General features: G+C 27.5%; 1 protein-coding gene and 1 pseudogene across 1 annotated transcript; one reads left to right on the forward strand and one right to left on the reverse strand.

The window, feature by feature from the left end:
- Positions 1 to 720: 720 nt before the first annotated feature.
- LOC132932722 (activin receptor type-2A-like) lies at positions 721 to 11126 on the reverse strand (annotated as a pseudogene).
- A 6028-nt stretch (positions 11127 to 17154) lies between these two features.
- On the forward strand, positions 17155 to 17496 carry LOC132953653 (protein FAM200A-like). The gene has a single exon (XM_061026026.1). The coding sequence runs from the start codon at positions 17155 to 17157 to the stop codon at positions 17494 to 17496; it is 342 nt and encodes a 113-aa protein (XP_060882009.1).
- Positions 17497 to 25647: the final 8151 nt, after the last annotated feature.

The raw sequence follows: 25647 nt of genomic DNA on the forward strand, positions 1-25647 counted from the left end.
TTTTTAAATTACTTACAGCTTGTCCCGTCAAAATATTAACGTATTACGTAATTACACGCATCTCTGGCGGTGAAATCCCGTCCCGTTTCTGCAATAATTTATATTTTTCCCTAATTTTTTTTTTTAAAAGATAGGGTATAATACAGTGTATTCACGGCGTTCACGCTAAGAGGTACCTCTATTATTTTTAAATTACTAACAAAATAACTAAAATTTAGATTTTCAGTTTAAATATCTACAGTCATTTAAATTTAAACTTAAAATGTCTATAAAAATAAAGTGTCAATATATTTTTTAGATTTTCGGTTAATTTTTCAAAAAAAAAAATATATTTTACTTTATCAATACCTTAATAAAAGTTTAATAATATTAAATTTTAATTAATAATTAAATTAAGTATATTTTACTCTTAGGGCAGTTGAAACAGACAATTATGGCCAAATAAATAATGTATAGGCATCTATATATGGAATGTCCATACATACATAAAATAATGTTCATTTAAGAGAGCTATGATATCTAAAAATTCTAAAACATATCAAATGCTACCATTGCAAATACCCTTAAACTTATTAATTTACTATTGAAAACTTCTAAAAGGGAAACATTTTTTCTTAGTACAATAATGCCACCAGTGGCCAGTGTTCAAATTTTGTCAAAATCTTTATATTCATTATAACCTATTTACTATGTGATCTAGTAATAATTTCTATCATTTATAATTTACTATACAACAAGGCATAGATGATAGAAAAACCTGACAAATGAAATAACTTTTGTTTTAATTAATATTTAACATTTTTTTTTTTTTATTTATATGTTTATAATTTGCAGATGATTGGGCTACATCTTAATCTATACCCTGTCCTTCTATTTCTAGGTCTGAATAGGTTCAGCGATTTAGAATGGTTAGTTGACTGTTTACATGTAGCTTATCTTACTTTTTATTTTAATGATGCGACATGGGATTTGAATAATTTACAATTAAAACATTAAAATAACATAAAAAACTCTATATAATTTACAACATAAATATAATAAGATATATATCAAAAATAACAATAACATTTTAAATAATAAGATAATATAATATAACAACTTAACAAATACATAAGTCTTTACAGAAATGAAGAGGATGGATCAGAGTTGACTATATACATTCAATGTAAGTAGTATAAACAAGTTGATCATGTAAACCATAATTTATTGAGGAGGTAGAAATTGGAAAATGAACAAAATAATAAATAACTTTAATAACAATATAAATATATCATAGATATATTTCCTTATGTTACTTGAGGAGGGAATATTTTAACAGCTACTGTATTATTCCTATGAAGTGTTTTCTATACTACACCATAGCAACTCTTGAAATTTCCTTAACTAGTCGACGGAATCTATAAATAAACAGGAAATAATTTGTTATACAAATTAAACATAAATAAATCAATAAAATTGTTTAGTGAGCTTTCTATTATGCACTGTAGCGATCTCTTGCCTTTACCTCATCTAATTCTATTGGTAGATTGAGAGACCAGCGACTCCATTGGGTTTCATTTCGACGATATTGCCATCTACTGCAGCGTTCAAATACACACCTGACCGATATTCTGTCTTCGGCACAATGTGTCCAACATTCTTCAATTGTTTGACATAAATCTCTTAATCCCTAAGAATAATTTTAACAGTGATAATATATTAGATGCAATATTTTAAGAACATTTTTTATAATTTCTTACTGAATGTGATTTCTTCCAGTTATCTTTAAAAGCTGGTTTCAATCGTTTATTCACTACACATTTTGCTATATCTTTAAATGATGGATGTTGTTCAATTTCTTCTTCAAAAGGTAACATATATTCTGGTACAGCTCCTAGTTGTGCTGAACATCTAGTTGCCAATTACTATAATATTAATCCACATGCATACATGTCTACACTTAAAAATGTACCTCTTGAATAATCGATGGAACCATCTAGTACTTCTGGTGCCATGAATCGTGATGTGCAAACCTGAATAGTTAATTAAAATTAATTGTATTCCTTTTTGTTGGAGGTAATTATGGGTATTTACCCGTGTATGTACATCACCACATAACTTGCCATGTCGCAAAACCACAGCGACGCCAAAATCAGAAATACATGCAGAGAAATCATGTTTTAGTAGAACATTTTTGCTTTTAAGATCTCTGTGAACAATGATGGGCTTACATTGATCGAAACGTTCTGATAGAATTTCTTCATGTAAATGCATCAAACCTCTGAAACAAAATAGTGATTAAAAAACCTAAATATGTTATACAAACAGTAGGTACAATACTTTACCTTGCCGTACAATATTTAATATGGCAAAGCTCATTCCAAGTTAATATATTAGATTTTAAGTAGTCATATAATGGATCCACAATCATGGTAAGCAATGATCAACCAATATTCACTTTTGACTGCGTCAATAACATTAGGACATTCTTCAGCCCCAATGAAGGATAGTATATTGTCATGTTTCATGATAATCGACTTCCTCTAGAATTAGTTGAGGAAATTTCAAGGGGTCGCTATGGTGTAATATGGAAAGCACTTCATAAGAATGTGTGGTAATTGATAAATTGTTAAATTGTTAAATTGTTCTATCAACCATGAGTTTTTATCCTTAAATAAAATAATAATCTACAATTATAAAAAAAAAAATAATAATTAATTAAAATTGTTACCTGAGGAGGGTACATTTTAACAGCTACTGTATCATTCTTATGAAGTGCTTTCCATACTACACCATAGCGACCCCTTGAAATTTCCTCAACTAATTCTAGAGGAAGTCGATTATCATGAAACATGACAATATACTATCCATCATTGGGGCTGAAGAACGTCCTAATGTTATTGACGCAGTCAAAAGTGAATATTGGTTGATCACTGCTTATCATGATTGTGGATCATTATATGACTACTTAAAACCTAATGATCCATAATCATGGTAAGCAGTTATCAACCAATGAAATTTCCTCAACTAATTCTTGAGAAAGTCGATTCCCCAAGCTACTAGTCGACGGAATCTAAATAAACAGGAAATAATTTGTTATACAAATGTAACATAAATAAATCAATAAAAATTATTTAGTGAGCTTTCTACTATGCATCTTGCCTTTACCTCATTTAATTCTGATTGTGCTTTGATGGACGGCCTATCTCAGGAGTTGTTGTTATTTGAAAAACGATCCTAGATACACAAGAAATAATTTACTATTTTTAAGTTTATAATAACACGTAAAAATGAGTAATTTAACCTAGCACCGTGGTATGTGTACCTATCCAAAATTGATACATAGCAAAAGTGATAATAATTACAATTACAATTATTAAAGCAGTTGTATCGAACATATTTATATGATAATACATTTTTAAATGATAATAGCATGGACGGATAGGCTCATCGGAATTTTCCCGGTAGGCCCCATCAATATTATACTCAGAGGGCCCACAAACCCCCCAAAAAAATAATAAAAAAAATTTGAAAAATTAATTTTTGTAATACCGGCTGGCGTGCCTGCGTATTTGTAATTTTTGTACACTCCATTAGCCAATATAGCCCTCCGTGTAATACGCGTTACGTACTGACCAACGACGTGCCCAACAACTTACACAAAGAACTGCAGTTTAAAAACTAAAGAATAATATATTATGGTCGATATGGCTGTGACGAGAAAATTGTGATTGCAACGAAATTAAGTTACAATTATTTCGATAACGCGTGACCAATGTAAATACTGTAAAATAATCAGTGCCGTAAATACCGGGTGTGCAGAGTGTGCACCGCACACAGGCCTCGGTCCCTATATATATACTGCAGGACGTCAAAAGATCTAAATACTCATATTAAACTATTATAAAATTATAAAAATATATAAAATATTTATTATTTATTTGGAAACGAAACCAATGTTATTTAGTATCTATTAAATAATTTATTATTACTGTTGTCCATGGCCCTATCAGAATTAAGAAATATAGGTACCTATATATTGTACATTTTCGTCAGTATTTTCATGTAATACTATTAATAGTATTTATCAATAGGCAATATTCAACTATGATGGTTCCGAAATTATATGGAAATACTGTATAAAGTATAAACACTATAGTCTATAATTTAATTTTGGGTTGGAAAAAAATTAAGTACGCTAGCGTTGTGTAACATTTATTTTTTTTATATAGCACGGAGACATGGGAGTCATGATCACTGTTTTTAGATTTTGAGCGGACTGAAAGAATGCATTGATTTTACAATGATGTATGTTTTTTTATTTTCTTTATCTGTCGGTCAACATTTTGGGTATTAAAAATTTCCAATTTTTGAGATCAACATCCTTTCTGATAAAAAAGTGATTGTAGTTGGTTCTTTTTGGAGGGCAAATCGAAAAATTTAATTATAGAAATTAAAAAACGTCACTAAAAACAAAAAAAAACTGGTCACTCTTACGCAAAACCAATTTTTGAATTTTATTTTTTGGATGACTCAAAAAATAATATCTCCGTAGACCTTGGAAGTTTTCACCAAATATTTATATTAACATTTTAAATAAATCGTAAAATTTTCGAAATATTGTGACTCTTTTTAAGTTAGTTATATCCTTGAGAAATTGTTTTAAAATTATTCTCGATGAAAATTTTTTCACCAAAAAAAGAAAGCTTGAAAATTTAATCCAAGGTTCCTAATAAGTTTCATTAATTTAAGTTTAAAAATATTGAAGATACACATGCACGGTTATTTGTATGTACATTTAAAGTTCAAATTTTAACAAAATATTTTTTTGACATTACAAATGTTGATAGAAGATTACCCACACATTTTGGTAACTTAAATAAAAAAAAAAGTTTAACAGAAGTAACAGTAATTGAATATTACAGTTATTTTTAATTTTTAATTTTAAAATTTAAAACCTCAATTACGCCCACGAAATATATACGCTCTGCGATAAATCACAGACCCCCCCCCCCCCTTTCACTTGATCCGGCTCTGTACCTATGTAGTATGTATAATTGTGACACGAAGAATCGTAGCAAAGACTTAGCGATACTATCCCAGGCCATGGGGCGCAAAACTCAGTACAAAATATAAGTGTATATATAATATTATTTATAATATATATTTTATTTAGAATATCCGCAAAAAAGTTAGTCCATATAATAGTCTATAATAGCTACAATTATTGGTAATAATTGTTTTTCGTGTACCTACAATGATTTCATATAATTGAATTCAAATTTAATACATCCATTACGTCCATCCATTTTGTCCAATACAAAGTAAAAGTGCATTATTAAATATAAATTTTATTGAAGATAAATTTTAAATTACATAGTTACCTTAGTATATATTTTTTCGGTTTGTCGTATTTACTACTAGAAGAAAAAGAAATAAAATATTTTGGAAATTTAACACCCAAGGTCAACCTCATGGAATATATTATATAGATTATAGGTTCTATATACTGCCTGATTATGTTTTGACATCGTTTATTATATTTCGTCGATTCTAACTTAGAACCTATTTCTGTGGGCTGGAGAATAGTTATGACTTTTATTTAGGGCTCGGATTTAAATGCCCTTAAAAATAAAAAAATTCCTGAAAAAAATTACTATGTAAATACTTACACTTGAACTTGACAACGAAATAAATTATTGCTAATCAAATTGTTCTTCTATAGGTATTCATCATTTTGTAATGTCGAATAGAAATTGTAATTTATAATACATTTTGTCTATATAAAATACTATACCAATGATCAACATTTTTAAACGAGACATATATATATATTTCATAGCACATACAATTTTGTTTTAAATTTATATTCAATATTGTGTAACGCGTATATAAATCAGTTTCAATATGTTATTTTGTTCAATCACGCTGTATACATGAGTATACACTACTCTGTACATAATGGTTTTTGATAAAATGATATCAGTACACAAATTTCTGGATTTAATATAATTTAGTAGATATACATAAACATGTAATTGCTTATTATCACTGCGGTGTAAATTAAGTAATAAGAATTTTTTTTTAAAAATTGTTAATTAATCTTTAAAATAATTAAAAGTTGTGCAATCACTATACTATGTGACTCGGGTGCGGTCATGAAAATAATAATAACTTTATATTAGTTATCAGTGAATAGATACAACAGTAGGCACAATTCTCTAAATTAACTTTTGACTTTTAGGATTCGATTTAGAATAACTATTAATATTGTATAAATTAAACAGTTAATTAACTCAATTAAACTTTTCCATTTACTTGACGTCTATTATTATGCGTTTGATCAAGTTTATTAAATTTAAATTTGTTTTACAATTACAATAATTTTCGTTTTGTGTGTATCATTACTTTGTAGGTTTACCAACAGTGAGGTAGGTACGTGTAATATAAGTGGTGTGCTTTGGCGTATGTACCTACCTATTCATACTTATTCATAGGTTATAAATTATAATATATAATAATAATAATAATTTATGGTTATTTTCATTAATAATTTAAATGTTAGGAAATAATATATAAAATTAAAGAATGAAACTAACTGCAATAATGTGAATAGAGATATAAATTGTGACATTATTGATTTGTTGTATTTAATTTGGCTTATTGTCATAAACATAACTGGGGGGGGGGGGGGGCTTAGCCCCCGAAACGTGTAACATCCCCTGCAAAATAAATTGTTCATTTGTTTCCTAAAATATTAATAAATTTTTAAAAAATAAACTGTATTTCTTACTTTTTTTTAATTATATAATTTGTATTTAAACTTAACAATTATTTTATATTGCCTATGATAAATATGGTAAATATCATTAGCTATATGCCTGTATTTGTTTAAGGGGAACGATTTATGTCGGTATATTGCCATATTGGTAAAATTATTATACATAATTTTAATAAATATGTACTGAACTAAAGTATAGACTATAGAGACGGTGAAAAAAAATCCATGAAAAAAACTCCTGACGAACAATCCCGGACAAAAATCCCCAACCCTAGGAAAAATAAGTAATAACCCCCAGACTACCTACAATGTTACTGACAACTATAATATAGGTACATGAAATTGATTGATAAATTATTTTTAAAAGCTAATTAGAGTTATTAATTATCACATTATTAATATTTAATTACAATTATATTATACTTACTATTATAGTATAACTAATTTTCATTAAAAAATTAAAATATAATAAATAATTTTCAAAAATTAACAATAATATTATTATTTTTTATATCACGATTTTAAACAACATATTATGTTAAAGGTCTTTTTAAAAAATTAGGTACCTACTACCTATCCTTATTTATTTAGATTATTGACATATCAATCATTCGAACTATTTTTTTTTTTATATAATCTTTTAAATATTGTATCTATAAATAAAACTTGTAAAATCGACTTCTAATAATAATTATTATTATTAATATTTACATTTTGCTTATTGTCTAAATTGTATTGAGAAATGTAATATTTTATTTTGGTGATATATTAATATTATAGTAAATAATTTAAAAAAAGGTGGATAAGTGGATGTCACTCTGCTGTACAGTAGGTTACAAGTGGGTCACTGTAATGGCTGGTGTTAAATTTGAATTCAATGATATAATATCATTGTATAAGAAAAACGATTCTGAGCGAAAACGGTCAGTCAGCCTATGATATTACCAAGTATATTTGATGATATTATTGTGAACAAAGTAATTTATTTATAACCTATTTACGTGGAGCCTTGTTTTAAATTTTCAATCCTTAGCCATAAAAGTTAAACATTTTATACATTTTTAACTACAAAAAAATTAATAAATTATAAATTTGATAAATGTTGTCAAAATTTGAACTTTAAATGCTTATAAAAAAAATTGTGCCTATGTATTTTTAATATTTTTCAACTGCTATTAGAACGACTTATCAGGAGCCTTATATTCAATTTTCACGCTTTTTTACCCAACAAAAAATTTTTTATTAATATTTATAGAATAAAAAACTAAAAAAATTGAAAACTGACAATGTCCGTAAACAGCTCAAAAAGAGTCAAAATATTTTGTAAATTTTATGGTGTATAGAAAATTCTAATATAAACATTCAGTCAAAATTTCATGTCCCTACGGTCATTTGTTTTAGAGTTACACCAAAAACCAAAATCGATTTTCTCGAAAACAGATTTTGCGTAAAAATTCCCGTTTTTTCCTTAATTTTTCTTTTGTTTTCCACGTCACTTTTGAAAACTACTGGGAAATTTTTACTTTTGACCCCCCAAAGTACCAAACAGATTCACTTTCCTATCAGAAAAGTTACTGTTGAAGAAAATCCAAGCACTTTTACTGTCCTAAAAGGTGATGACAGACACAAAAATAAAAAAAAAAACACACATCATGGTGAAATCAATACATTCATCGCTTCGCTCAGAATCTAAAATTATTATTGTTAATATCTGAAAAATTAATATCTTAAATGTTATAAAACAAAATTTAAATCCATTGATGATTATGGCTGATTTTGAAAAAGCTGCTATGAATGCAGCTCTATTTTAACCAAATACTAAAATCCAAGGTTGTTTTTTCATCTCAGACAGTCACTTTGGAGGCAAATTCAAAATGGGTTAAGTAATAAATATTCTACTGGTCCAGAATTTGCCCTTAATATTCGAAAAATACCGGCATTAGCATATTTACCCGAAAATCTTGATGAAGATAGGTTCGAAAACCTAGGTTCTAGTCGAAGAAGCTTCTTCAAACAGAATTTTATAAAAATAACGAGGAACTACTGTCAAACTTTATAAATTATTTTGAGGATACGTTTATTGGTCGCGTTAACAGAAGAGAACGAAAGACACCTCCACTGTTTCCTATTGCAGTAAGGAATTGTTAGTTTTTAGTTGAAAAAGATATTCCACGCAGAAATAATGCAGTGGAAGGCTGGCTTAATTGTTTCAATTCGTTGTTAAATTCATTTCATCCATCTATTTTGATTTTTATCAATGCATTGAAAAAATAAAATAATATAATATATAAAGCTTTTTAAAGTTGAACAGTTACTTTCTGGAATATCATTACCAAAAAAAGAAAAAATATAAAGATTCTGCAATTCGTATTAAAAAATTAACTTCAACATTTCACCCAAATACTACTAATATTCAAAATTATTTACGTGCATTATATGGGATAGCTGTTCATTTCCAGTTGAAATTATAATTAAAATTTTATTTTTTATACATTTTTATGTTGGCTATCTGTGACACATTAAAATTGTATTTATATAATAAAACAACTATAATATTTAAAAGTATTTTATAAAACTATTATTCATTATTTTGACGCTCAAACATTAATTGATTTAAATTATATTTTATATCGTACTTACAAATAAATTAATAAACTATGCGCATTTTTTATTATGACGAAGTTGATTTAAACTAAGTATTATTAATTACTAATTATTGTATTTTATATTTAACAATAAATTATGTGTATTTTATTTTTATATATTTTTGTTTTGCACAATTTAATTTAATTATATATAGAATTTGATTAAGTATATAGTATAGGCATGTATCGTCGTGAGTCGCCAAAATGACGCGCGACGATATTACACCCGCGCCCAAATTACTGCGACCATTTTACCGTGATGTATTTAGGTGACACCCTAGTTTGATAATATTATATAGGTCAATAAAATGCCTCACATCACGCGATTTTAAATTTATTTGAAATATAGTTATTAGACAATCAACTTGTCAACCTGATTTGTAAATTTAATAAAAGTGTTGTGGGTCAATGCCACAATATATTCTCTATACTCGCCAGTCTTTCCCAACGTCGGTTGACCTCACTGGTTTTACTAGCCGATATGCCACGCGCTGTCTTAGTAATCTTACAATCGGGCGCTCGCGAATTGCCTCCCATCTGACCCTCAAATTGCCCCCCGTGAATTTTTTTTAAAAAAGTTTACCAGAATTGCCTCCCGATTTCAAAAATATTATTCACTTGAATTTCCTCCTATTTTAGGCAGTGACTTCTTGTACTGGAATCGCCTGCGATAGCTATAATTAATCGATTTAGGTACATAATATAAGGTATAACCTTATATTATAAAAAAATATTAATAAATTAAATAAACTTAGTAAATTGAGCCAATGCTGATTGATTTAATGTAAATTAAGGTTAACTTAATGTTTTAGTAAATAACAGTAATAGTTAATAATAATAGATAATCAATATATAACATAATTTAGATTAATTGTATGCTATTGCTTGACTATATCACAAACCGATTCAAGTACCGATCTATGATAAGAAAGTATTGATTCAAAAGTTAATAACAATATAATATAATATGATAAAATATATTATGGTATTATACCATTGGTATATATTATTTTATATTTATATGATATACAATACATATATTATATCATATTATAACAATAGTGGAAATATATAGGTACACAATGCATATTACTACAAAATATGTTTTACGTATTATTATTGATTATTATGTAGATAATATTTTTTCTAATATTATATTAAATTATGGACGTAATGTATAATATTAAATATTATATTATTATATAATATAGGTATTTTATACTCACGAATTATACAAGTTATATTATGTGATCATCAAAACCAATGGAGTGAAAATGGCAAATACGACGATGTCAGGACGTATCACTGAAAAAGGTGGAACCGTATGTTATCGGCTATAGAATAATATTATAATAAGCTATATCATGAGTCGGGAAAACGTGCCACGCGCTCAACAACTTACACCGAGGACTGCAGTATAAAAACTAAAGAATGCCGGAAGAATATGATATGGTCGATATGGCTGCGACGAGAAAATTGTGATTACAACGAAATTAAGTTACAATTATTTCGATTACTCGTGACCAATGTAAATACTGTAAAATAATCGGTGCCGCGTAAATACCGAGTGTGCAGAGTGTGCGGTGCCACACGTGCTGTGAAGGTACGTCTACACGACAAAATAAATAAAGTACGCTTGGCAAAATAACCGACTATATCTTTTATATTAAACAATGTAAAACAATTTAATGTACATGAGTTCGGGAGGTACGGACAGATATTCTGCTGGAATATGACTGACTCACTTTGGAGACGAGCGGGGACGACAGACCCGCTGTAGCTACCAAAACTGTCCACGCAGCGGAATGTCATATTATGCTGTCGCCGTGCTCGTTCCCACGGGTACTCGGATACATATATATAATAGTAATATAGATGGACACATATATACATAGATACATATACAATAAACATATAATAAGAAATGCTTATATTACGATTTACTACTTCTAAATGAAATGGGTTTATAACACACGCCTCATAATATATTGCCGGGCCTCAAAAGATCTAAACATTCATATTAAACTATTAAAAAATTATTAAAATACATAAAGTATTTATTATTGATTTGGAAACGAAACCAATGTTATTAGCATCTATAAAATAATTTATTATTACTGTTGTCCATGGTCCTATCAGAATTAAGAAATATAGGTACCTATATATTGTACATTTTCGTCAGCATTTTCATGTAATACTATTAATAGTATTTATCAATAGGCTTTATTCAACTATGATGGTTCCGAAATTATATGGAAATACTGTATAAAGTATAAACACTATAGTCTATAATTTAATTTTGGTTTGGAAAAAAATTGAGTACGCTAGCGTTGTGTAAACAAATTAAGATAATAAGATAATTAATATTGTATTCATGTAAATTGTAATTTAACCTCTTCAAGATTAAATTTCCCAACCTACCTATTTAAATCACCATAAATTATATTTTCAATCAGGCTGAATTTTATTGTTAACTAATTTATTGTTCAACAACATGCTAAGACCAAAATTTGAAACGATTTATCCTGACGGCTTTTGTCTGCTAATTTTAAAAATTGCAAAAAAAAAAGTTTTTGTGGTATGTATTGAAAAAGATAATAAGGGGCCTCAAGATTTTGGTTTGCATACAGGCCTCAAGTAGTCTGCAGTTTTAGCGTTGAGCTTCTGAAATTATTAATGTTACCATATTATGTTATTTAAATGTCTGATAAAATTACAGAATTACTTTAGAATGTCACCAATTGTTACACGATCTCACACGTACAAGTGTCTTTTGGTTTACAAATGGTGAAAATGTCAAAAATGACTTTCTGTCAAGTGATACTCAATACAACATAAATAATAATTGTACTATCTGCCAATAAATATTGTACACTTCATCAGTATAATTTACTAACGCCCACCTACGTCCTGCACCATTAGATATGTCGAAATACGTCTGCCAGTCTCTATGTGACACTACTTTCTGAGCTAGATCTCGTGGCAATAATACACTTATTTGTTATTATTATTTTAGTTTTTTTTCACGCTATAGTTATGTTGGTGAACCAAGTACACAGTAATGTCTGTTGGTTAAAAGAAACACGTATGCACCATTTTCTCGGATTTTAGCCCAAAATATAGGCAGCCATAAGTCTTTTTGACGTAATGCCGTAATCGGACAAGTTTTTGATAGTTTTCTCTATCAAACCACCCCGTAAAAACCATATACGATGAAATAATCGAACAACACATTTGAATCTAATTTGGTGGCCGATGGGTCATAATAGGTATTTCTATCTTAAAGTAATATATAACGTTATTATTATACCAACTCAACCAAGGTTTCACTTTAAGGTTAGGTTTAGGTAGGTACCTACTTACGTTAAATATTAGATGCGAAAGTATAAACTACCTACGACAAATTGTGCTGAAGAATGCTGATAACTTATTTAATACGAAAAATTATTGGTATCTGTTTAAGTATAATTGTGTCCAAATTTTAAATTAAAAAAAAATATCTATAAAAAAAAATTGCTACGTGCTAGAATTTTCTATTATACAAACCATTTCCTGACAATTACTAACACAATAAAAAAAAGGTTGGCAAGTGGATGTCGCTCTGATATACAGCTGTACAAGTGGGTCACAATATAATGGATGGTATTAAATTTGAATTCAATGATATAATATCATTATATAAGAAAAACGATTCTGAGCAGAGACGGTAAGTCAGTCTGGGTATAAGACATGTTATATACTATTATATCTTTGGTATTAAAAAAAAAATTGACCTGTAATAATAGGTACCTACTTATAATAAATTCCAAATTAATCATATTATCACAATATCTATTATAGGTACTTATAACGCGTTATACATCAACAACAAACCGTGATACTATCATAGATATTATACTTAAGAAATTTTAAGTACCCACGAATAATATTATACAATCACAACAAAATAACTAAAATAGTTATTCTAGGTTTTTTAATATGTAATTTCGTCCAAATTTGAACTTAAAATGACTATAAAAATAAACTGTGCTTATGTATTTTTTAGATTTTCCGGTAACAGAATTAACTACTTATGCTGAATCTTGTTTAAATTTTCAATCCTTAGATATAAAAGTTGAACATTTTATAAACTTTTAACTACAAAATAATTATTCAATTTTAAATTTGATAAATTTTGTCAAAATTCGATCTTTAAATGCTTTAAAAAAAATTGTGCCAATGTATTTTTAATATTTTTCAACTGCTATTGTAACAATTTATATGTATTGTATTAATTGTAGCCTTGTATTAATTTTTTACACTTTTTAACCAAACAAATAAAACTTTATTGATATTCATGAAAAAAAAATTAAAAAAATTGAAGTATGAAATTGTCCGTAAACAGCTCAAAACAAGTCAAAATATTTTGAAAATTTATAAAATGTTCAAATTTTATAGCTATAAGGATTGAAAACTTACAAGGTTCCACGTAAATAGGTAATATATAAATTACTTTATTCACAATCAAATATTATACTTGGTAACAATATTATTATAGGCTGACTGAACGTCTTCGCGGCTCAGAATCGTGATTTTCTTATTTTGTTGTAATTCAAAAACGAATAACCGTTGACACTTGAGATTTATATCACATGTTTATTTTGATCTGTTTAAGAACAATTTCAAATTTCAATTTGTTTAGTTTTTTTTTTCTATAAATATCAATACAATTTTATTTGTTGGGCCAACAATCGTCAAAATGTAATACAAGGCTCCTGATATATTGCTTAAATAGCAGTTGAAAAATATTAGAAATACATAGGCACAATTTCTTTTTAAGCATTTATAAAGTTAGATTTTCGACAACATTTAACAAAATTTAAAAATTATTTTGTAGTTAAAAATGTATAAAATGTTCAACTTTTATATAGCTAAGGATTGAAAACTTACAACAAGGTTCCACATAGGTTATTCTGTAACCAAAAAATCTCAACAATATAAAACACAGTTTTTTTTTATAGTTATTTTTTGTTTAAATTTGGATGAAATGACAGGTATTAAATAACTAAGAATAACGATTTTAGTTATTTTGTTGTAATATTATAATATTAATTTAACTTACTGGCTACCGTATTAATGATAAGTATAGCTAATAAAAATATAAATATAATATAAAATATCCACTCTGACAAACCGTAACTACTCAGAATTGTGCGATATGTTATCCAACCATTGGTGAACAAGAGAGAGAGAATTAAAATAACAGAGGTAACTCTGTACGCAAAAATATCTAAAATATTATAAGAAAGTACATTTGAAATCTGATCGAGCTCAGTTGTTTATTTTTTTAATTATTTCTTTAATAAACTAGGCAAAAATAAACTTTTTACCAAATAGCAAATGATTTAATAAAATAGTTACATGTAGCCATGTAGAACGTAGATACAATTATGACGAAATTCGTACTGTCACAATTCATTATACCTACTCGTAGTTTATATCACATCAGGGGTGATCCTAAGGTTTATTTTTTTTTTTTTTTTGGGGAGGGGAAGTGAATTTTGCCCACTTTTATATATATTATATAGTTATCAGCCGTCGCCGCTTAATAGGTATAATCTTTTTGTTAGGTGTACAGTATGCATGATCGCATTATAAATTATAATGATATGTGTTTTATGATAGTTGAATATTTTCATATTTTAGGGGTACGCCACACGTCATACATGGGCGTATTTACTTGCGTTTCCCGCGTGCAGGCCTGTGGAAAATTTCCTCCCTAATAATAATATACTAAATATTATATAGGTACATGTAACATATTATAATAGAAAACGTGTAAACTTAAAAATGTTGCTGCTGTTATAGTGCCTGCATTCTATAATATAAACATGCCACTGCACACATATTATAGCTGTTGAAACGCGCGCGGCGAATCCGCGAAATTATCGAAACAGCAAAAAAATAGATGACAGGTAGCTCCAAACCGCGTCTTAATCGCGGATCAACAAAATAATATGCAGTATGCAGCGTTTCACACGCTCGTTTAAATCGCTATGTGTGGCGCCTGTCTACCTAAGGCATATTTTACATTTAAAATATACATCCACCCCCCCCCCCCCTCCCTCCCATCACCAAACTATGATATATTATATTATAATATAATGTATACAAAGCAATTATTTTAAAGGTTATTCTCGCACTAATTTTCTCAACAAATATTAACTAATAATTTTTTTCATTATTTAAATTGTTTACTTTTTTTACGAAATGATACATGTGTTATCTTACATTCCATCAGAGCAGAATTTTTTCTAAGAATTTCAAAATATAAATATCGGATTTCAGATTTAGTTTTTTTTTTGAATTTATCAGCTTTAATGTGTTTAAGGTTTAGACGAGCGTCCGTGAGAGCCATTCCACTTTACTTCACTTCACTCATTTTTAAATAACTACTTATGTAATTAAGTTAATTAATTTTTTAAAAACAGTTTTACAGCTCCTTTAAGATTTTATAAAAGTATTAAATTATAAATGTTATTGTTTTAATATTATAGTTTGACCTTTTTGCAATTTGATGTAAAAAAAGTATTATTATGTTAAATTATTAATTTCGATATGTATAATATTTAATAACGATATACCTAAATTATTTAGGTATTAAAATAGGTATATTATACAATATATGTGTCACCACTTGTCACTGGGAAAATTCGAGATGATTGATTAGTGATTTTAAATTCTGAGCGAAGCGATAAATGTATTAATTTTCCAATAATGTGTGTGTTTTTTTTTTTATTTTTTTTTTGTGTGTGTGTCATCACCTTTTAGGACAATAAAAGTGCATGGATTTTCTTCAATAGTAACTTTTCTGATAGGAAAGTGAATCTAGTTGGTACTTTAGGGGGTAAAAAAGTAAAAATTTCCCAGTAGTTTTCAAAAGCGACGTGAAAAACAAAAAAAAAATTAAGAAAAAACGGGAATTTTTACGCAAAATCTGTTTTTGAGAAAAGATTTGGTTGTTGGTGCAACTCTAAAACAAATGACCGCTGGTACATGAAATGTTGACTGAATGTTTATATTAGCATTTATCATGTTCCAAATATTTTAACTTATTTTGAGCTGTTTACGGAATTTTCAGTTTCCATTTTTTTTAGTTTTTTTTTCTATAAATATCAATAAAATTTTATTCGTTAGTTAAAAAAGCTTGAAAATTTAATAGAACGCTCCTAGGTTATTGTTTCAAAGGCAGATGAAAAAAATTTAAAATCCTTAGTCACAGTTTATATTTATAAGCATTTAAAGTTCAAATCTTGAAAAAATACGGAAAAATCACGAAAATTAGCATATTATTTTGAGTTGAGAATTCATAAAAATTTTTCTTTTTAAATCTAAGATTTGAAAATGGAATACAAGACTATTCATAAGTTCGTCTACCTTTATCAAAAAAAAAATGTCAACAATAAAGTCAAATTAAATTTTTATGAGCGTTTGAAATTCATATTTTTACAAAATTTGATATTCACTCGATTTCTCATGTAACGATTTTGCTATTTTGTTGTTATTCAAAAAAGAATAACTGTAGATCAGTAGTTCTCAACCGGGGTGACATGTCACCTTAGGGTGACGTGGACCTAACTTAGGGGTGACGCAGAATCTTAACAAGAAAAGAAAAAATTTAAAAAATAAATTTTTCGATAATAGTAAAATTATAATAATAATAATAAAATTTCGAAAACAATCATATTGTTGATATGATATTCATATTCCATGATACAAACAGATGACTGTGAGGTACAACAGGAAGCAGTGGAATTGAAGAACGACCGAACGCTTCTAGTTAAGTTTAATGAGGTCACGCTAGACAGCTTTTGGGTGGCTCTTAACAATGAATACCCTCGATTATCGAAAAAGGCTATTGAAGTGCTCCTTCAGTTTTCTACGTCTTGGTTATGTGAGCATGGCTTTAGTGCACTAACAAATATAAAAACAAAAAAACGCAACAGACTCACAAAAACAACTATAGAAGACGATATGAGACTTGCTCTTTCCACCATCAACCCTAGGATTCCCCAACTTTGTAAAAAACACCAGGGTCAAATTTCACATTAAATTTATATAAATCATTATTTTTTTTTTAACTTTAATTTTTTTCTGTACTGTATTTTTTTTTTAATAAAAGAATAATTTTAATATATACAGCTAAGATTGTTTATTATTTTGATGTTAGGTTTTTTTTTTTTTACATTACACAGTTAGGGTGACGCGATGTTTGATTCTAGTGGTTAAAGGTGACATGAATCAAAAAAGGTTGAGAACTACTGCTGTAGATACATGAACATTTTACTGAATGTTTATATTTTCATTTTCTATACACCATACAATTTTGAAAATATTTTGACTCTTTTTGAGCTGTTTACGGACATTGTCAGTTTTAAATTTTTATCAATAAAATTTTAATTGTAAAAATGCGTGAAAATGTAATGCAAGGCTCCTGATATATTGTTACAATAACAGTTGAAAAATATTATAAACACATAGGCACAATTTTTTTTTATAAGCATTTTAAGTTCAAAATTTGACAAAATTTATCAAGTTTAAAATTTAATAATTATTTTGTAGTTAAAAATTTATAAAATGTTCTACTTTTATAACTAAGGATTGAAAATTTTAAACAAGGCTCCACGTAAATAGGTTATATATAAATTACTTTATTCACAATAATATCATCAAATATACTTGGTAATATCATAGGCTGACTGACCGTCTCCGCTCAGAATCATTTTTCTTATACAATGATATTATTATATCATTGAATTCAAATTTTTTATCACCATTCATTACAGTGACCCACTATATTTCCACTTACCCACCTTTTTTTAGTTATTTATTATTATAATTATTACTACTTAATTTATTTTAAAATTTTGAGTGTTTGGCAAAAATGACAAAACTGACCATTCTGACCGGGATATTTACTGTCCATATCACGTATCATATAACTGGGTATCATTATCAATACACACGGCACAAATTAGCTATTAGTTGTGTATTGAAATTGATACACATGGTACTCAAAATTACCAAAGGTACCAATGTTAAGTGCACTTAACAGTATGCATGCATAATTTTAAAAAGTAGTACAGCTCTTATAACTAAGCGGTGCTAGGGAATAATAATAAAAAAAATTCAGATAAAAATTTGTCGGCTAAAATATATGGATTTATAAAGAGTTAAGTAAAGTTTAGTAGAGTAGGTAGGTATTTCTTAATATTTTAAAATGTCATATCGACAATATTGTGCTTTACAATAATACAATGGCACAATGCTAGTAAATATTGAAGTTTCCAATTTCAAATACCTAAACGTAAGTGAAAACTCCTTCGTTTAATATCTTCGTTTTAAACATAAAATCTTCATATATTATTTGTCACTATATATTTTGCAAGGCTGGGCAAGTTAATGATTTTTTTTAACTGAGTTAAGTTAAGTTAATATGCACCAATAACAAGAAGTTAAAAGTTAATTTAACCATAGGTTATCTCAGTTAAGTTAAAAGTTAATTTAACTATAGGTTAACTCAGTTAAGTTAAAAGTTAATACACACTTTTTGTTAACTTTTTATTAAGTTAAAAAAAAGTTAATTTGATTATACAACGATAGCGTACTTCAGTTTTTTTGCAACCCAAAAATAAAATTTTTAACTACAAAATAATTATTAAATTTTAAATTTAATAAATTTTGTCAAAATTCGGAATTTAAATGCTTACAAAAAAAAATTGTGTTTATGTATTTCTAATATTTTTCAACTGCTATTGTAACAATATATAAAAAAAACGTGAAAATTTAATGCAAAGCTCCTGAAATGTTCACGCTTTTTTACCCAACAAATAAAGTTTTATTGACATTCATAGAAAAAAGGTGGATAAGTGGATGTTGCTCTGCTGTACAGTAGGTTACCAGTGGGTCACTGTAATGGCTGGTGTTAAATTTGAATTCAATGATATAATATCATTGTATAAGAAAAACGATTCTGAGCGAAAACGGTCAGTCAGCCTATGATATTACCAAGTATATTTGATGATATTATTGTGAACAAAGTAATTTATATATAACCTATTTACGTGGAGCCTTGTTTTAAATTTTCAATCCTTAGCCATAAAAGTTAAACATGTTATACATTTTCAACTACAAAATAATTAATAAATTATAAATTTGATAAATGTTGTCAAAATTTGAACTTTAAATGCTTATAAAAAAAAATTGTGCCTATGTATTTTTAATATTTTTCAACTGCTATTAGAACGACATATCAGGAGCCTTATATTCAATTTTCACGCTTTTTTACATTACAAAAATTTTTTATTGATATTTATAGAAAAAAAAACTAAAAAAATTGAAAACTGACTATGTCCGTAAACCACTCAAAAAGAGCCAAAATATTTTCAAAATTTTATGGTGTATAGAAAATGTTAATATAAACATTCAGTGAAATTTTCAAGTATCTATAGTCATTCGTTTTTCAATTACAATAAAATAAGAAAATTGTTACATGAGAAATCAAGTGAATATCCAATGTTGTAAAAATATAAATTTCAGACGCTCATAAAAATTTAATTTAAGTTTCTTGTAGACATTTTTTTTTGATAAAGGTAGACACTTATGAGTAATCTTATATTACATTTTGAAATCTTAGATTTAAAAAGAAAATTTTTATGAATTCTCAACTCAAAATAATTTGCTAATTTTCGTGATTTTTCCGTATTTTGTCAAAATTTGAACTTTAAATGCTTATAAATAAAAAAAAAAACACACATCATTGTAAAATCAATACATTCATAGCTTCGTTCAGAATCTAAAAGACTACTAAAATTGGAAACAGAAAATGATCCTAAGTAATTCAAAACAAATCAAAATATTTTGAAAATTGTATCATATTATATAGATAATGCAAATATAAACGACTAGTGAAAATTTCATGTATACGTTCATTTGTTTTAGAGTTACACCTTAAACCAAAATCGATTTTGTGGAAATTTTTATGTAGTTTTTCCCGGTGCTTTTGAAAACTATTGGGAGTTTTAAATTTTGTCCTCCCTAATGCATCAACAATATTCACTTTTCCATCAAACAAGATACTGAAGTTGAAAATCGATACATTATTTCGACTACTTATCGTGTACACACGACACAAAAATTAAAATTTTTTTTCAAAAAAACGCATATCATTGTAAAATCAATACATTCATCGTACCACTCGGAAGTCAGAATCTAAAATTCAGTTTTTATATTCTATATTCTATAATATAATATTATAATAATAATATAATGGATATCAAATCACAGTATATGTTTCATATACTGGCGTATGATTCTACGTAGAATCAGGTGGAATTTATTATATGAAGACACTCAAGGGAAAATATCACATTACATTTTTTGTGCGTCGTATTTTTATTTTATTTTATTTTTTCGTGTGAATTCTATATTTTTTCAATTAGTAATGATTAAATATTTTGCCTACTAGAATGTAATTTTTATTTATTCAGTTATAATAGTACCTACTGGCTACTACTAAAATGTATTAAGCAATGTTAGCTTTTTTTGTTTTTCTACAAAGATTACGTAGGTTGCGAAAAATGTAAACTTAAAAAAGTGGGTCGCCAGTACAAAAAGGTTGAAGACCACTGAATTATAATGTATAACGTATGTATTGAATTTGAATTCAATAGCATATGAAAAACGATTGAGCGAGAACGCCCGTAGTAATATTGTAGTTTAGACAGCCGTCAATATAATTTTATAATATGTAGTATATATTATGGCAAAATAATATGTTTTAGCAATCAAGCAATTAAAATAGGTCAGACCAGTAAAGCAAAAAACTATAATGACTCGGTGCACAAGTCCGTTTTTTACCGCAAGTGGTTGAAAGGAAACAATACATGCGCGGTGACTGCACAATTTTATCACATATTATTTACACCATATTTGCGGTGCCGCAGCGGAAAAAAAAACAGACGTGTGCACCGGCCTGAGCTGCGTACCTACGTGCCATTATGCTGAGGCGAAATTAACACTTACTGCAACGAGTTACACCCAAAAGGAGTTGAACGACCACAATTTTTTTAAGAGTTGTCATTTTTTACGGGCTACGAAATGCGCGGGATCAGCTAGTATAATATGAAAATAATATCATCAACGAAATGTAATAAATAATTATATTATAATATAATTTTACATTATTAAACTCGATCATGGCTAAAACTGAATTTTAATTTGGTAATTTAAAATTATACCCGCATAACGTTAAGGTTTCAAAACTTTAAGTGTGCAACGCTTACGCTGCGTATGCACGTCATGCATTCATGCCACTGAGTCTTCGTTTAACGTCGAGGTTACGTTACTAGAAAACTCAACGTTTAGTGAAAAAAACGTGAGACACATTTTATACGCACTTAAAATATGTTCCTACCAATGAATAGCACAGTAAAATATAATGAGTAATACACCATATACAGTTACGTATTTATTTTAATGCCCATTCCTTCCCTCCCTGGTTTTTTAGTGGACATTTTTCTCACTCATAAAAATGTACAACACATATGATATAGTAATAGTACCATGCAGTATAAAAATCTATTTATAGAGCCCCAGAATTTTGAATATCGTAGGTACTCTCAGTAGCATCGAATAACAAAATAATTAAAGCAAATTATTAAATGTATTCATTTTTTTTTATCTATTTATAAAATTGTAAACTTTAAAAATTAATATTTCTAATCGATACCCACCCAATGGTCGCATAATGAAATATGGCCTCATGGCTAATAAATTTAAAAATAATTTTAAATATTTATAGAAAACGACCAAATTGTCCAATGATAATATGTAATTTATAATTAAAAAAAATATCATGTAGGTATCTACAGTTTTTTTTTTGAGTTACCTACACCAAACAATCAAAATCAATTTTGTCAAAAACTTGTGTCTTGCTAAAAATTTCAGTTTTTCCTTAATTTTTTGTTCCTCGTAGATTTTGAATAATATTAGGATATTCTTTAAATTACCAAATATATTATTCATTTTCCACTAGACAAGATACCTACTGAAGTTGAAAATCGACGTATTATTTCAACTATTTATCGTGTATATAAACACACAAAAAAAAATCATTACACATTATTGTAAAATCGTTATTGTCTTCATCGCTCCGATCAGAATCTAATAATATTATGTATGAAATACAATAATAATAACATTATTGTCATCATTATACCTTATTATTTATTATTAGAAAAGTATGTTAGTATAAATAGTTAGGTAGGTAATATAATAAATTATCTTCTGTATAATATACCAATTTTGATGAATCTGTTTTCAAAAAAAAAGCTCTTACAAATTTGCTGCAATTGCCCCCTCCCCACCCCCCCCCTAAAAACACCACTGACCATACACGACAACTGTAGCGGGTTATTCGTTTTTCTTTGGAAGACTGGAGGATTGGAAAAAACTAATATAACTAACAGACAAATACTATTTTAAAGCTAAAGCTCATATTACCTTTTCAACATTTATTTTTATATGATTATTGTATTATCGTGTAATATTTCTAAATATATACCTATATATATATATATAAAATTAGTAAAAAATAATAATAAATGTTATAGCCCCCGCAAAATAAATTATTTAATTTTTTCTTAAAATATTAATGAACCCTTAAAAATTCAACTGTAGTACCTATTTCTTATTTTTTTTTTTGGAAAATATCATTATAAACTTTATAATAATTTTATATTGCCTAGGACCTAGGTATGATAAATATTATTAGCTGTATGCCTGTATTTGTCTTATATAATATTAGTAGGTATACTTCTCATTAAAATAATTAATATAATGGATAATTTTCAAAATGTTCATAATAATATTATTTTGTTTTAAATCACGATTTGAACCAACATATGTTAATGGTTCTTTAATTCTTTTAAAAGATAAGGTACCTACATTCATTAACTATTTGTTTGATAATTATTTGGATTATTTGACGTATCGATCATTTGAAATAGTTTTATTTTAGATTCTGAGTGGAACGATAAATGTATTGATTTTACAATGATGATGTGTGTTTTTTTTTTATTTTTGTGTCTGTCATAACTTTTTAGGACAGTAAAAATGCTTAGATTTTCTTCAACAGTATCTTTTCTGATAGGAAAGTGAATCTAGTTGGTACTTTGGGGGGTCAAAAGTAAAAATTTCCAAGTACTTTTCAAAAGTGCCGTGAAAACCAAAAAGAAAATTAAGGAAAAACGGGAATTTCTACGCTAAATTTGTTTTTGAGAAAATTGATTTTGGTTTTTGGTGTAACTCTAAAACTAATAATACAATTTAATAATAATACAATAAAAAATCAGAAAAATATAAAATTTCAACTACCACGAGAAAGAGATACGTCTCTTATTAATATCATTATCCTATTGTATTGATGAAAAATATGCCTATTCTGGCGATAAACTGGTATATCAATCTGTGATGAATGCAAAGAAATCATATAGCTTAAAAAGATTAAAACGTGTAAAATAGGATTACAATTTACCCTGAGCAAATAAATACACCTTCGAAAACATGCCCCCCTGTCCGATCCTCTCATCTTAACTTAACTTACTTACATAAGTCTTAAATACATATTATTAACTTTAAGCTTATTCAACAGTTATGTAAATGAGTGCATGTAAATATTACATTTTTTTAATAAAAATTTGTTCTATTGTAAAATATTATTAAAAACAATCGGCATTAATTAATTATTAATTAAAAATTTTACATACATTTATTATTTTTGAAATACTATATTTCAAATCAATAAAATAAAACTGGTATACTACTGTATTTAATAATAATACAATTATAAATGTTTAAAACGAACGAAACAAAACTAGTACCTATTGTCCTATTGGACTTTTGGTCAAACTTGTGAGCTCAAAATTGTATTATACCATATGTTTTAATTTAATACAAGTAAATTTCATCCTTTATATTGTTATAAATACAAGATCTTAAAAGAATTGTAATTTAATTGTACCATTTAATCGCATTTATTTTGGACCTCAACATCTAATAATTAGAAGTCTTTTTATTACATAAATATAATATTAATTAAAACAATTTTTATAATTTCACAAAGTATAAGATATATATTAATAATATTTTCTCTTATATTTAATATTAAATTAAATTGTTTTCTTCTTTTTTGTTTTACTTTATTATGTTCTAATATGATATAACATAAACTTTTATTTTTGGTTCATTTTTAATATGAACTCAGATCACTCAAATTTAAGCATGTTGTAAAGGAATAGCTTTACGTACTAATATATAATATGTGTAGGTAATCGATTCACGTGTTAGCATATAATTGTTACTCAGGGCAGAAGCGTTTCTCCTTGAGATGTTATGTTCTCGTAGTTACAAATATTCCATATTAGGAACATTTTGGCAAACCACTTTACAACTAATCAAACTGAGCGGGCACAACAGAATTGCCATTACGAGGTGGCAGTTTCATTTACTGTGAGAATAACAACTTCAAGGACACCTAGGTCCACGCACCAACCAGATCAAATAAGGAGCCGACATTGTATATAGGGATGCCAGGAGCACAGCATAATCAGATGTACCTGGACCAGAGCCGTTAACAACAAGAGCTACTTCACTCCACACTCAGCCATATTCTGCACGACAAACGACGATATTATACATTTATTCTGTTCTAATAAATAACATTGCATTTACTGTTCTAATTTGACTACTTACTATTTTATTTCAAATCATTATTCTGGATCCCTGAATGGGCTGCACGTAACAATGTGCTTATTGGACGAACTTGAAACTTGTTTGTTATGTCTATATTGTATTTATCGTTTGTTGCAATAAATTATACTTTTAATCTTAATTTTAAGTGTATGATGTGTCATTGTAATACATATTTAATAGTTTTAGATTCCCGCCATATCACGGTTTATCATAATTCACATTTTGTAAACATTCACCTCTTAGATAAGAGAATTTCGGCCATTTTGTCGGCTTCATAATTATTATTACATAGTAGGAATAGGGAGTCGGCTACTCGGCTCTAGTATTTTTATGTATATATGAGTATACGTTACTGATTTATAATCCAAGACCGTGATTACAGCCTACATGGGCTACAGGCATTGATAATAAAGATATCTTTATTATCTATGGCTACAGGAGTTCCGCTTA

Source organism: Metopolophium dirhodum, chromosome 1 (assembly GCF_019925205.1).
Source record: "Metopolophium dirhodum isolate CAU chromosome 1, ASM1992520v1, whole genome shotgun sequence".
In the NCBI taxonomy this organism is placed as follows: Eukaryota; Metazoa; Arthropoda; class Insecta; order Hemiptera; family Aphididae; genus Metopolophium; species Metopolophium dirhodum.